General features: G+C 43.9%; 1 protein-coding gene across 4 annotated transcripts in view; it reads left to right on the top strand.

Annotated features, from left to right (window-relative positions):
• tln2b (talin 2b) overlaps window positions 1–15,800 on the top strand; it is a 353,394-nt gene that overhangs the window by 307,121 nt on the left and 30,473 nt on the right. For all 4 annotated transcript variants that reach the window (XM_073024834.1, XM_073024833.1, XM_073024835.1 and 1 more), the window contains exons 43-47: window positions 2,076–2,177; window positions 2,882–3,001; window positions 10,624–10,770; window positions 13,221–13,387; window positions 14,477–14,660. In XM_073024834.1, coding sequence (XP_072880935.1) covers window positions 2,076–2,177; window positions 2,882–3,001; window positions 10,624–10,770; window positions 13,221–13,387; window positions 14,477–14,660 — 720 coding nt within the window. The remainder of the gene's footprint in view (window positions 1–2,075; window positions 2,178–2,881; window positions 3,002–10,623; window positions 10,771–13,220; window positions 13,388–14,476; window positions 14,661–15,800) is intronic.

Genomic DNA, 15,800 nt, shown 5'->3' with positions numbered 1-15,800 from the left:
ATAAGATTCTCCACACCACCCCCTCATTCTTCTAAACTCCAGTGAGTTCAGGCCCAGAGCCATCAAACACTACTCATACATTAACACTTTCATTCCCAGAATCATTCTTGTGACCCTCCTCTGGATCTCTGCAGTGTCAGTGTATTGTCGTTTACAATGTAGAAAGTAAAAAGATGAGGGGTATAACCCATCACATTCCACACTTGCATATGGTCGTGGGACATAGAACAGTACTGCATTGGACAGGCCATTCGTCTCCGATGTTGTGCTGATATGGATGCCTCCTGCCCTTCCATTCTCTTCATGTACATATGTTTAAATGCAAGCCTCTTGAATGCCACCAAACTGCCCACTTACACCTCTGTTCCTGGGAGCTCATTCCAAGCACCGACCACTCTCTACGTAAAAATGCATTCCCTTTGCATCATCTTTAAACCTCTCTGTTCTAACCTTTAAGCATGTTCTCCCTTTGGTCCGAGCCCGGGGAGCAGATTTGGTCTATAACTAATCTATGCCTGTCTTACTTCTAGCAGCTCTCTCCTCAGACCCCAGTTCTCTAAAGAGAACGACCAAAGTTTGCCCAACCTGTCCTTATCGTTCACACCCTCTAATCCTTGGTAAACTTCTTCTTTACCCTTTCCACAGTCCCCACATCTGTCCTGTAGGGCTAACAATACCTCAGGTGTGATCTGAGTAAAGCTATGGTTTGACTTCCTTCCTCTTCTACTCAACACCCCTACAATGAAGGCTATATGCCTTCTTTACTACTTTATCTACTTATGTCGCCACGTTCAGTGAACTATGGACCTGGGCCACCAAGATCCTCTCTATCTCAGTGCTTTTAATGGGTCTACCATTAACTGTATACTTTCTCCTTCCATTTGATCTCTCAAGATGCAACACCTCACACTCGCCCAGATTAAACTGCATCGGCCCCTCTTCTGCTCATATCCCTAACTAATCTGTATCCTGCTGTATTCTTTGATAGTCCTTTACATTGTGTCCAGCTCCGCTAATCTTGGTGCCTTCTGCAAATTTGCTAATCCACCCATGTATATTTTCATCCAAATCAATGATATATGTCACAAACCAATGATGTATATTACAAGCCACAGGGACCTTGCAGAACACCACTGGTCACAAGCCTCCTGCCAGAATAACAGATTCCCATCCCTGCTCTCTCTGGGCAAGCCAGTTCCAAATCCAAACTAGCCTAGATCCCATCCATCTTGATCTTCTGGATCAGCCTACCATAAGGGACCTTATCAGATACCTTACCGGTCTATGTAGAAAATGGCCAATGTCTTGCTTTCTCCTAGCACTTCATCACCTCCTCAGAAAACCTAATCGAGTTTTTAAGACATAGCCAGCCTCGCACAAAGCCATAGCTGACTGTCCCTACGCCTTTCCAAATGTGGATAAGTCCAATCCCTCAGTAACCTCTCCAATAACTTCCCTCTCTCTGGAGTGAGGCCCACTGGCAAACAATCACCTGCATCGTCCCTTTGTCCTTTCTTGAACAAAGGCAAAATTTTTGCTACACTTCAGCCCTCAGGGATCTGGTCTGTTGCTTCTGAGGACACAAAGATTCTTGTCAAAGCCCCAGCAATCTCCTCACTTGATACTCTCATTATTGTGGGATATATGCTGTCTGGCTCCAGAGAATTTAAAATGCTTTTCCAAAGACCCAGCACTACCTGCTCCTTCATCTTAAAGTATCCCAGCACATTAACGAGCCCAACTCTCTTTACACTGTCCTCCAATTTCCTCTTGATAAGTACTGATACAACGTACTCATTTAGTACCTTAGCCACTTTCACTGACTCCAATCACAAATTCTGTCCTTTATCCTACAGAAATGATTGTGTAGGATCTTCACACTGTTAACACTCCGCAGGTTTGTAGAACTGCTGCTTCACTCCTCACAATGCGGACACTGTTGTTTCCACCATATAATTCCTACAGACCCTCTCACGTATCCCAAATGAAGATGAGTCCCACTCCCCTTTATTCATATATCATTGCTGGATTGGTGAGGCTTCCTTGGTGGCAATATCCTGTGATGTGTTTTCCAGTTGGATGAGGGCACCCCTCCTGAACCAGAGGGAACTTTTGTCGACTACCAGACCACAATGGTGAAATATTCCAAGGCCATCGCAGTTACCGCCCAGGAGATGGTGAGTGAGAGCAGTGCGTTACTTCTCACTTTGTGACTGTGGATCGTGTTGCCCAGGTTGTTGGCACCCTGAACTGTCCGGCACACGGGCACACAGTACAGTGCGTACATGCATACACGCATTGAGCAGAGGTAAGATGTACGAAGTGCAGACACATAAAGATACCAATTTCTGATATTTCCTTACAACACAGGAGAAGGTTGCCTAATTTAAGCAGTCTCAGCAATTCCCATTCTCCCACAAAGTTCCCTTGTAACTTATTTTCACCACGTTGCAATCAGCTTCTTCAGATTTTATCATGCAGGGATAATGTAGTGGCTGATGAACCTACTAACCAGCAGGTCCTTACAGTGTGAGAGGTAGTTCAGCATCTAAGCAAAAGCCTGGTGGTCACATGGAGAGTATGTAGACTCCACAGGTACAGCACCAGAGAGCAGGATTGAACCGAAGACGATGGATATGCGAGGTATCTGTACTACCTGCGCGTCACTGTAATCCCACGGAGATGTATTTCAAGTTGAGTGCAATGGCCTTTATCAGGAATATAGTTGGGTTATCATGTAACAGAAAGAAACTTCAGTCAAATTTTCACTCGTAGGTTCAGCTGGCAGTTACGGTAATGGGAAACATAAACATCAAGATCAGTCCGATGTTGATTGGAAACCCTTTCTGACTGTTACCTTTAACTGTTTCCGCCTGTACAGATGTCCAAGTCGGTGACCAGTCCTGAGGAGCTAGGGGGCCTCGCTTCGCAGGTGACTACTGACTACAGCCACCTTGCTCATCAAGGACGACTTGCAACAGCCACGGCTGACACTGACGAGGTATGTTGCTCCTATCAGCAACGTAATATGATAAGTGAAGGAGCCGGGGTTCTGTTGGCCTTCTTGATGGGTCACGTGCCTGCCATCAATAATTGATCCTTGTTTTCCCTGAAGAATTTTCCAGCACTATCTTTGTCAACTCTAGGAATAGTTGTGCTCCCAGCCAGCTGCTCCATTCCTACAGATTTGGCTTGGAATTTCCAAGAAATGGAGAGTAAACACAGAGTAGGTAGGAGCCTTTATAAAAAAAAAACTATTTCAGAAGTAACATGAGTGAATCTGCAGATGCTGGAAATAAATAAAAACACAAAATGCTGGCAGAACTCAGCAGGCCAGACAGCATCTACGGGAGGAGGTAGTGATGATGTTTTGAGCCGAAACCCTTCATCAGGAGGGGTTGATGAAGGGTTTCGGCCCAAAACGTCGTCATTACCTCCTCCTGTAGATGCTGTCTGGCCTGCTGAGTTCTGCCAGCATTTTGTGTTTTTATTTCAGAAGTGTTGGTTCTTCAGTTTCTCTAATGACTACACCTGGAAGATGTGCCTCCGTCTGTAGCTTCTAATAGACCTCGTTCAGGAGTTGGAGCTGGAACTGGATGGACTCTAGATCGTTTGGGAGGCTGGAGGCTGAGAGTTTGATAGACCAGGCATACAGGGGGGTAGTTATACCCAAAGTGCAAGACACAGGTAACTGGATGACCCAGCGGGGTGGGGTGAATAGGGAACCAGGACAGAGTACCCCTGTAGCAGGGGGACATCACGTGATGACGTAGGATCGGGACGCAGAGACCCAGCCCTCCCGTAAAAAGTTAATAAATTAATGTTTAAATGAAGAAAAGTTAGGCAATACTTTCTAAAAGTTACTTATAAACGACTCCGGACTGTGTCAAGCTATGCCTCAAGGAAGGAAGATGAAGAAAACTAATACCGGGAAGACTACGCAAGTTGGAACAAGAACAAGGCCCACGTCTACCGAGGAACCGCGGTCTCAGGTACATTATATCACCGGCGATACGGAACAGGAGACTGTGGCAACATTGGCCACAGGAAAAGACCACCGTGAGCTCCGCAAACGCGAAGGATGGAGCATGCGCAAACGGGAGCAACAAGAACTACAAAGCCCAGCTACCACTGCAACTGAAAGTGATAGCGAATCGGAGGGAGAGTTAAATCTCTCGGAAGGATCAGCTGAAGGAGGTAAAAGTCCTTCTAGAAATATAGAAAAGACTTTGAGGCAAATAATGCGTAAATTAGACACATTAAAAGTAATTAAAAATAATCAAAAAAGACTCGAAAAAAAAATGACCAAAATGGAGATTATGCTTGATAAAACGACAAAGAGACAGAAAAAAATGGGAAAAAGAATTAAGGACTTGGAAACTACAACGGAAGACATGGTTGAAAGAATGGACAAAATAGAAAAGGAAAATACTGCTTGGACATCAGAAAGAAAACAATTTATGGAAAAAATTGATAAGCTTGAAAATCTCAGTAGACGAAATAATATTAAAATTGTTGGACTTAAAGAAGATATAGAAGGAGAAGATCCAATAAATTTTTTTCAAAACTGGATCCCTAAAAAATTGAAAATGGAAAGAGAAACTCCAATTGAGATTGAAAGGGCGCATAGATCTTTAAGGTCAAGACCTCGAGCTGATCAAAACCCACGATCAATTTTGATAAAATGCTTACGATACCAAGACAAAGAAAAGATCCTGAAGGCCGCTGCCCAAAGTGCCAAAAATAGAAACGGGCCACTGATGATAGCAGGGAAACCAGTTCTATTTTATCCTGATATAAGTTACAACCTGTTGAAGAGAAAGAAGGAATTTAACCCATTGAAAAAAGCCTTATGGGAAAAGGGTTATAAATTTACAATGCGTCATCCAGCAACACTGATAATTTTTTTGGAGGAGAAAAATTTTTTTTTTTCCGATTATCGAAAAGCGGAGGAGTTTGTACAAGAACTTCCATCTATTCGCTAATTACACATAGAGGCTTCCAAACGTAATGGATTAAAGATGAAGATTGACCCAAGGAACAGAAGGAATGGACATTTATGGATATTATAGAAGAGAAAAGCAAAATTTTAGAAATACTAAATGAGAATAGTATTTTTTTTCTCTTATACATATACTTTTCTATGTTGCGGGGGGGCTGGGAGGCTGTGGATCGGTTACTGCGGGATTCACGTGTGTAATCATGGCGGTTGCCATGACCCGTACAGCAGAGGGGGGTAATGTTGTGATTTTTCTCCACAACATTAGTAGGGGGGGTATTTTGGTTTTTTTTTTCTTTATATTTTAATTTTTTTCTATCTTTTTGCCTGGATGATTGGTGAAGACACACATAGCAACATGGAGATTTTTATAAAGATCTCCCAGGATACCACGAAAGTGGAAAGATTAGGTATTATTATAGATTGGAGTAATATAATAATAAAAAATAATGACTAATCTACTAAATTTTTTAAGTTTTAATGTTAATGGACTTAATGGGCCAGTAAAAAGAAAAAGGATTTTAACATATATTAAAAAAATGAGAACTCCGTGGGGCATGTGGGGATCTTCCAACATCCAGGCATTCCCTTTTATTTTCTTTCTTATTTCTTTAATAGGGATGTTAGGGGGGAGGGGTTAAGGGGAGGGGGGCTGGGTAACACTTTTTTTTATACACATTTATTCTGTAACTATTTGAAAACAATAAAAAAATATATTTAAAAAAAAAAGAGTACCCCTGTAGCCTTCTACCTCAACAACAGGTATATCACTTTGGATATTGTTGGGAGGATGGCCTACCAGAGGAAAGCCACAATGGCCAATGGTCAGGTCTCTAGCGCTAAATCTGGCTCTGTGGTTCAGAAAGGAAGGGTCGAGAGCAAGCTGTAGTGATAGGGGATTTGTTGGCTCCAGGAACAGAAAGGAGATTCTGTAGATGAGAATGAGATTCCCATATGGTTTCTTGCCATTAGTTTCAAGGTAATTATGGAGAAGAATAGTCCTGGTCCTCAGGTTGAGATTCTAAATTGGAGAAAGGCCAATTTTGATGGTATCAGAGGATTTGGCAAGTGTGGATTGGGACAGTTTGTTTTCTAGCAAAGATGTACTAGGAAAGTGGGAGGCATTCAAAAGTGAAATTTTGAGAGTACAAAGCTTACATATGTCCATTAGTATAAAAGGCAAGGATAACAAGTTTGTAGAACCTTGGTTTTCGAGAGATTGGGCCCTGATTAAGATAAAGGAGGTGCACAGCAGGTATCTGTAGGCAGAAACAAATGAGATACTTGAGTATAAGCAATGCAAGAGAATACTTGAGAGGGAAATCGGGAGGACTAAAAGAAGGAATGACATTGCTCTAGCAGACGAGGTGAAGGAGAATCCTAAGGGCTTCTACTGATGTATCAAGAGCAAAAGAATTGCAAGGGAAAAATTGGTCCTCTGGAAGATCAGAGTGATCAGCTGTGCTTTGAGCTGAAAGAGATGGGGGAGATCTTAAATAGATTTTTTGCATCTGTGTTTACCTCAGGAGATGGAAACGGAGTCTTTAGATGTGAGTCAATTCAGCAGTGAATTCATAATCTCTACAGATTACAGAGAAAGTGTTTGCTGCCTTGAGGCTAACTAGAGTGGATCAATCCCCAGGGCCTGACAATGCATTCTCTCGGACCCTGTGGGAGGCTGGTGCAGAAATGGCAGGGGCCCTAACAGAGATATTTGAAAGATTGGAGGATAGCTAATGTTGTTCAGTTGTTTAAGAAAGGCTCTAAAAATAAGCCAGGGGATTACAGGCCAGTGAGCATAACATGAGTAGGGGAAGTTGTTGGAAGGTATTCTAATGGACTGAATAAATCAGTATTTGGATAGACAGGGACTGATTAGAGATAGGCAACATGGTTTTGTGCCTGGTGGATCATGTCTGACCAATCTTACAGAGTTTTTGAAGGAAGTTACCAGGAAAGCTGCTGAAGGCAAAGCAGTGGATGTTGTCTACATGGACAACAAGGCATTCGGCAAGGGATTTGGGAAGATCCCGCATGGGAGGATGGTCATGAAGGTTCAGTTGCTTGGAATTCAAGATAAGGTGGTAAATTGGATTAGATATTGACTTTGTGGGAGAAGCTAGAGATTGATTGTAGATGGTTGCCTCTTTGACTGGAGGCCTGAGACTAGCAGGGATCGGTGCTGGATCCATTGTTATTTGTCATGTATATCAACAGTCTGGACGATAATCTAGCAAGAAGTTGTTTGGGAAGCTGAAATGTCTGAAGGTAGATAAGTCAGCTGGACCAGATGGACTACACCCAATGGTTCTGAATAAGGTAGTGAAGAGATTATGGAGGCATTAATAATGATCTTTCAAGGTCACTAGATTCTGGAATGGTTCCAGAGGACTGGAAAATTGGAAATGTCACTCCATTCTTCAAGAAAGGAGAAGAAAGGAAATTATAGGCCAGTTAGCCTAACCTCAGTGGTTTGGAAAATCTTGGTGTCAATTGTTAAGGATTTGGTTTTGGGGTATTTGGAGGCACATGATAAAATAGGCCAAAGTCAGCATGGTTTCCTTAAAAGAAAATCTTGCCTGAAAAAGTCTGTTGGAATTCTTAGAGGAAATAACAAGCAGGATAGACGAAGGAGAATCAGTAGATGTTGTGCACTTGGATTTTCAAAAGGCTATTGACAAGGTACCACACATGAGGTTGCTTAACCCATGTTATTACAAGAAAAATACTAGCATGGATAGAATATTGGCTAATTGGCAGGAGGCAAAGTATGAGAATAAGGAATCCTTTTCTGGTTGTCTGCCAGTGACTAGTGGTGTTCTGCAGGGCTCGATGTTGGGACCGGTTCTTTTCATGTTGTATGTCAGTGATTTGGTTGATGGAATTGATGGCTTTGTGGCCAAGTTTGCAGACAATACGAAGATAGGTGGAGGAGCAGGTAGTGTTGAGGAGGCAGGGAGATTGCAGAAGGACTTGACAAATTAGAACAGACAAAGAAGTGGCAGTTGAAACACAGTGTTGGGAAGTGTACGGTCATGCACTTCCGTAGAAGAAATAAAAGTGTAGACTGTTTTCTATACAGTGGGAAAATTTAAAACTCTAAGGTGCAACGAACTTCGGAGTACTCGTGCAAAAGGTTTACTTGCAGGTTGAGTTGGTGTGAGGAAGGCAAATGTAATGTTAGCATTCATTTCGAGAGGACCAGACTATAAAAACAAGGATGTAATGCTGAGGTTTTATAAGACACTGGTGAGGCCTCATTCGGAGTATTGTGAGCAGTTCTGGGCTCTTCATCCTCTAAAAAAGGATGTGCTGAGATTGGAAAAGGTTCAAAGGGGGTTCACAAAGATGATTCCAGGATTGAAAGGCTTATCGTATGAGGAGTGTGTGATGTCTCTGGGCCTGTACTCACTAGAATTTAGAAGATTCAGGGTGGGGGTCTCATTGAATCCTACTGAATGTTGGAAGGCTTAGATAGATTGGATTTGGAGAAAATGTTTCCTATAGCGGTGGAGTCTAGGACCAGAGGGTACAAAGTCAGAATAGAGGAATGTCCATTTGGAACAGCAGCCAGAGGACGGTGAATCTAGGGAATTCGTTGCCATGGGCAGCTGTGGAGGCCAGGTTATTGAATGTTTTTGAAGTGGAGTCTGATAACATTTTGAAAGGGCAGGATGTGAAGCGTTACAGGGAGAAAGCAGGGGAATAGGGTTTAAGCGGGAAATGGATCAGCCATGATCAAATAGTGGAGCAGACTCAGTGTGCCAAATAGCCTAAATCTGCTCCAATGTCTTAGTCATATGGAGTGACTACAATGTGGTAAACTGGATCAGCAAATTTGCAGATGACGCCAAGATTGGGGCTGTAGTGGACAACGAGGAAGCCTTGCAGTGGATCTGAACCAGCTGGGAAATGGTCTGGAAAATGGCAGATGGTATTTAAAGCAGAGAAGTGTGAAGTATTGCACTTTGGGAGGACCAGTCAGGTAGGTCTTACACAGTGAGCTGTAGGGCACTGAGGAGCACGGTAAAGTGGAGGGATGTGGGAATACAGATCCATAATTCCTTGAAAGTGGCGTCACAGGTAGATAGGGTCGTATAGAAAGTTTTTGGCACATTGGCCATAAATCAAAGTATTGAGTACAGGGGATGGGATGTTAATGTTGACATTGTGTAAGACATTGGTGAGGTCTAATTTGGAGTATTGTGTGCAGTCTTGGTCACCTACCTACGGGACAGATGTAAACAAGTTTGAAAGATTGCAGAGAAAATTTACAAGGATGTCACTGAGACTTGAGGACCTGAGTAATAGGGAAAGGTTGAATAGGTTAGGACTTTATTCTTTGGAATGTTGAAGGTTGAGGGGGGATTTGATAGAAGTGTACAAAATTATGAAGGGTTTATATAGGGTAAATGCAAGCAGGCTTTTTCCACTGAGATTGGGTGAGACTACAACTAGAGGTCTTGAGTTAAGGGTGAAAGGTGAAATGTTTCAGGGGGACATGAAGGGAACCTTCTTCACTCAGTGGGTGGTAAGAGTGTGGAGCAAGCTGCTGGCACAAGTGGTGGATGTGGGTTCCATTTAAACATTTGGGTAGGTGTGTGGATGGAAGGCTGTGATCCGGGTGCAGGTTGAAGGGACGAGGCAGGTTCGGCCTGTTTCTGTGCTGTAGTGTTCTATGACTATGGCCTGTGGCAAATGAGCCTGGTTTATTTTTCAATGTGGCTAGGGGCAGGGTACTAAAGGAGCAGACTGAGAAACAGAAAATGCCAGGAACTTTCAGCAGGTCAGCCAGCATCTGTGGGCAGAAAGGAGTAAGATCTCAACCTGAAATGTCGTTCCTTTCTCCACAGGTACGCCCTGAACTGCTTTCAGATTTCCAGCACCTCCAGTTCTTATGATTTTCATCAGCTGAGTGAATAGATGTATCTGATGACGATCAGCGGGAGTGTGGGTGCAGCCCCTGATGTCACTAGTCAGTTTGGCAAGTTTAGGGTCACATATTGTCTGAACCAGGCAGCCTGCCTGAACGGATGGCATGGGAGCCTGGATCGCTTATTCAGTTACATTATCTTGAATCCCACAACAAATTGATGAATCTGGAATACAATGTAAACTCCCTCATGGGGACAATGAGATAGATTTAATCAGATAATCTGGCTCTTGGAAGTTTCTAATGTCCTTCAGCGATCTGATATCCTTACATGGTCTGATTCAATCCAGCACAATATGTGATGGGATCCCAGCAAAATCCAAGATACCAAAACGCCATTTGAATTTTTCTGACAATCCCTGGTCATTCCCGCTGGCACACAGATTATTTGTTCAGCTGTCCAGATGTGCTTTCCTGCTGTCAGTGCAGCTGATCACTTTGTGAAGAACTTGAACTAAGTTTGTGCGTGTTCTTAGATGCATTCAAATGCTGTTTTTTTTTTCCCAATTGCATTTCTTGGTTCACTGATCTCCAAGTTCAACTTAGGGAGTCCCTGCAAACAGTTCTGGCCTTGGTATGTTAATGTTTCAGTCCAAAGATGACACTGGCAGCTTATCTATTCCCTTAAGTAACTCAGAACGATCAAGTGCTGCTTCGATTCATTAATAACCTACTCCCATTTTGTCTGCAGATTGGATTCCAGATTAAGACGCGAGTTCAAGATCTGGGTCACGGCTGTATATACCTGGTGCAGAAAGCAGGGGCTGTTCAGATCAGCCCTAGTGATAGCTTTACCAAGAGGGAGCTCATCGAGTGTGCTCGTGCTGTGACAGAAAAGGTGAGGAGTTTAATCCAGGTTTCACTGCAGCATCAGCACTCTTCCACCTTTTCAACTGGATTACATTGAGCTGGTCAGGAAAAAGTTTCCCAGCAGAAGTAGTGTTGGTCAAAAGCGTTACTTGGTCTGGTATGAATGGGAGTTTATTTCGGCAGTACGTTGGTGTGGCAGGGAGTACAGCTCACACACAGCTCCGGGTTCAGTCCTATCTGCATCGAGCACAAGAAGATCGGATCAGGAGTCAATCACCTGACCCTTCAGGCATGCCATTCTGATGCCCAGGCATCAACTCCTCTGCCAGATCCACAGAACTCTCAAATCCTCTGCTCTTTTTTCAAAATTTATCTCCCTCCACTTTAAAACCAGCTTCCATAACCCTATGGGGCAGAGAATTCCAGCGAGCTACCGCACACTGTAGCTTTAACTAAATGACCCCTTATCCTGAAACAGCATTCTCTTAAATCTCCCAACACTGAATCCTTCATGGTATCATTCTTGTAAAGCATCTTCTCTGTCTCTGTAAGATCACTGTTCATTCTTCTAACCTCCAAAGAATATAGACTCAAGCTATTTGATCGCTCTTATCCCAGGAACTGGCCGATTGAATTTTTTTTGGATTACTGCTAAAACTGCGTTCAGCACGGCTTGCTTGCCTTCATTAGTCTGGATGTTGTGTACAAGAGAAATAAAGTCATGTTTCAGCTGTAAACAGCGTTAGAAAGGCCACTCTTCAGGTATTGTGGGCAATTCTGGTTGCCCCCATTATGGAAGGGATGTGGAGGCAGAAGTAGTTCACTGGAATGCTGCCTGGATTAGAGGGTAGGAACTATAAGGAGAAGTTAGACAAACTTGAGTTGTTACGTCAGGAGCATCTGAGGCTGAGGAGCAAGCTGGTACAAGTTTATAAAGCTATGAGAGGGTTAGATAGAGTACAGAGTCAGGATCTGTGTCCCAGGGTAGAAACGTCAGATAGCAGAGGATTTGCATTTAAAGTGAGATGGGGAAAGTTTTAAGAGGGTAAGTATTTTACAGAGAGTGGTGGATGCCTGGATTGGCCTGTAAGGCTATCAGTGGAGGCAGACACAAAAGTGCCATTTTCAGTAGACATGTGAATATGTGCAGGCAGAAAATTCATAACGGACATGGTGATTTAAAGGGCCTTGGTCGTGTGTTGTGCTGTTTTATGTTCTCTGGTCTATGATCCAGTACACCAGAGGTGGCTTCATCAACACCCTGATAATTGTAACAGATCTTCAGCCCCTTTCAGTAAAGGTCATTATACCATTTACACATTCTCTGTGGCTCTGCATGGGCTCCCGCATCCTAAATTGGTGCAAGTTGTTGGTCAGTTGGCTGCTGGTATGTGGATGGCTGGTGGGAGAATCTGTGAGTTTTACTGGGCAGCTGTAAGAGAGAGTATGTTAAAGCTAACTAACTGGACATTTCATATCTCTGAGAAGACTTTGTGACGATGGGCTGAGTGGCCTTGTTCTATGTCATGATTACAGTGAATAGAAGCTCGATGAAACGGAATGTATGCAGTGTTTCAGGGTGATTTGGGATTGGTTGGCACAGCTTTATAAAGGAATTTCTGTAATGCTGTAATGATGTTTGTTGAGGACTATAGATCATCTCACAAATCAATGCAGTGTTCCTGAAAGGTATATTTGCTCCTAATAATATACACACAGTGGCCACATTATTAGGTACATCTGCTTGTTAATGTAAATAACTAATCAGCCAATCACGTGGCAGCAACTCAATGCATAAAAGCATGCAGATGTGGTCAAGAGGTTCAGTTGTTCAGACCAAACATCAGAATGGGGAAGAAATGTGGTCTAAGTGACTTTGACCTTGGAATGATTGTTGCTGCCAGACAGGGTGGCCAGAGTATCTCAAAAACTGCTGATCTCCTGGGATTTTCACACACAACAGTCTCTAGTGTTTACAGAGATTGATGCAAAAAACAAAACCACCCAGTGAGTGGCAGTTTTGTGGGTGAAAATGACTTGTTAATGAGAGAGGTCAGAAGAGAATGGACAGACTGGTTCAGACTGACAGGAAGACGACAGTAACTCAAATAGCCACGTGTTATAACAGTGGTGTACAGAAGAGCATCTCTGAATGCAAAACACATCGAGCCTTGAGATGAATGGTCTACAGCAGCAGAAGACCACAGACATACACTCAGTGGCCACTTTATTAGGTACAAGAGGTCTGTTATCCACTGTTGATGCATGACAGCCCATTTGTACTGCAGAAAGGAGCAGCAGTGGTGTGAAGCCAGACCTTCATGTGTGTTTAAATCAATTATTCTGTTTTAGGAATTCCTGGGATAACGGGCAATGATCGCTTTAATTTCTGATCTAATATTGCAATTGATGATTTTATGGTTACATTTTCACTGGCTGGAACCGTAGGTGCTCATTTCTGAAATGTTTCTTGCACAGGTGTCCTTGGTCCTGTCTGCACTTCAGGCAGGCAACAGAGGCACGCAGGCTTGCATCACAGCTGCTAGTGCTGTATCTGGCATCATTGCCGATCTGGATACCACAATCATGTTTGCCACAGCCGGCACGCTGAACGCCGAAAATGATGAGTCGTTTGCAGACCACAGGTGAGTTTCGCTCTCCCAACGGCACAACATCCCTGGTAACAGAAACGGTACATTGGAGAACAAGTCCGAAATGTTGGTCAGTTTGTGTTCTGAAGGCCGGGCACTGATACAAACACATTTGGAAATCACTTTGGAAAGTTTGTGGTTACAGTAGGTATTGGCAGAGAAAGCATCAACTCTGTAGGGCGTTGGGGTCATGGGAGGGAGTAGAACATACCTGTACTTTGTGTGCACCCTGGGATATAGACATGGAGGAGGCCCCTTTGAGGGGTGGGCAAAGCTCTGGAAAGATTTGATTTTGGATCAGAAGATTTCCTGTTTAATTTAACTTCTCGGTTATGTCTCTTCTCTGTCTTTTCCATCAAAGTTGCTCTGGTCTGCCTGGCAGTTTCCACTGACTTTGATGCTCTTTTGAAGATGGGTACTGAAATTGGAGGGGTTGATGAAAGAAGTGCAGTCTGTCCTGGGTCAGATTAGGTTAAAACACCACCTTGGATCACTTGCATTGAGCCAAGGTATTGTGATATTTCTCATAATATTGAATGCCACTAGCCCAGAGTTCCCAGTCAAGGTAAGTCAAAATGTACCTCCACAATGAGTGACCAAAACTCTTGGAGCGTATGTGCTTCCAGTGGTGGGAAGCAGCATTAGGCTGGATCAGCGGCTGTGTAGCTGGGACACCCCAGCGCCAGTGGGATGGTGCAGTTACAGAGTGGCCTGAGCCTGAAACATCGACCGATTACTTCCCTCCATAGATGCTGCCTGACTCGCCTAGTTCCTCCAGCACTTTTAGTGTGTTGTTTACCAGGGTAGTCCCCTCCATTATTGTGGACATCAGAGCCGACAATGGGGTGCAGTTAGTGAGAAGGGCCTGCATTCGTTTAAAAAGTTTTGGTCTAAAACTTAGTGGTGAAGAATTTTTTTTGTGGAAACAGTGCAGGAGCCGTCAAAAAAGTCTCAACTCGTTTCCCTGTCTGCAGGAGGGCAGCAGGATGTCTTTTACCTTGCTTTGCTTCTGGAAGTCTGCTTACCTTCGTTCAGCTGACCTGGCTCTCACAAGTGTGGTTTCTTCCCCCGCCCCTCATCCAGGGAGAACATCCTGAAAACAGCAAAGGCCCTGGTTGAAGACACCAAGTTCCTGGTGTCTGGAGCAGCGTCAAGCCAGGATAAACTAGCCCAGGCTGCCCAGTCCTCTGTTAGCACCATTACCCAGCTGGCTGAAGTGGTGAAGCAGGGAGCTGCCAGCCTTGGCTCTGACGATCCAGAAACACAGGTAAGGGGTCGAGTTCAGGGAGATCGGGCCACAGCAGCTGTCCAAGGACTCGGTGAAGTAGGGATTTCTGTTCTGTGCTATATATCAAAGCTCCACTAAAATATAAGGCCATAAGACATAGGAGCAGATTTAGGCCATTCAGCCCATCGAGTCTGCTTCACCATTCCATCATGGCTGATCCTGGATCCCACTTAACCCCGTACACCTGCCTTCTCGCCAAATCCTTTGAAGCACTGACCAATCAGGAAGAGATCAACCCACAGACTTGGCCTCCACTGCAGTCTGTAGCAGAGCATTCCACAGTTTTACTACTCTCTGGCTAAAAAAAAATCCTCCTTACCTCTGTTCTAAAAGATCACCCCTCAACTTTGAGGCTGTGCCTTCTAGTTCTGGATACCCCCACTATAGGAAACATCCTCTCCACTTCCACCCTATCTAGTCCTTTCATATTCGGTAGGTTTCAATGAGATCCCCACGCATTCTTCTAAATTCCAGTGAGTACAGGCCCAAAGCTGCCAAACACTTCTCATATGTTAACCCCTTCATTCATGGAATCATCCTCGTGCACCTCCTCTGGACTCTCTCCAATGACAATACATCCTTTCTGAGATATGAGGCCCAAAACTGTTGACGATACTCCAAGTGTGGCCTGACTAGTGTCTTACAAAGGCTCAGCATGATCTCCTTGCTTTTATATTCTATTCCCCTTGAAATAAATGCCAACATTGCATTTGCCAAACCTACACACCTTCTGAATGATTCAGGAAAGAAATGCAAGCTGCAGCTTACACAGACAAAGCCTTTTTGTCACCAATGAAATATACAGAGAGGGTTGTGATGGCTCAGGTGGGAGTGAAGTGTCGAGGTTAGAGGAGATAGAATGCATTTGTCACTAATGCAGACTGTCAGAGAATAAGAGAGTTGTGGTTTCGATCTGAAAATTTTGACTGGGAGTCCAGAAGGCTGTTGGGTGTTGTGAGCACCACAGTAGTGTAGCGGTTAGCCCCCGACACTATTACAGCTCGGGGCATCAGAGTTCAATTCCTGCGTCCTCTGTTCTTCTCACGTGGGTGTGACTTTCCTCCGGGTGCTCTGCTTTCCTCCTACAGTCCAAAGACGTACCAGTTAGTAGGTTACTTG

This window comes from Hemitrygon akajei, chromosome 21 (assembly GCF_048418815.1).
Source record: "Hemitrygon akajei chromosome 21, sHemAka1.3, whole genome shotgun sequence".
In the NCBI taxonomy this organism is placed as follows: domain Eukaryota; kingdom Metazoa; phylum Chordata; class Chondrichthyes; order Myliobatiformes; family Dasyatidae; genus Hemitrygon; species Hemitrygon akajei.
Note: the sequence above shows the minus strand (reverse complement) of the source record. Positions and strands in the feature narration are given on the sequence as shown.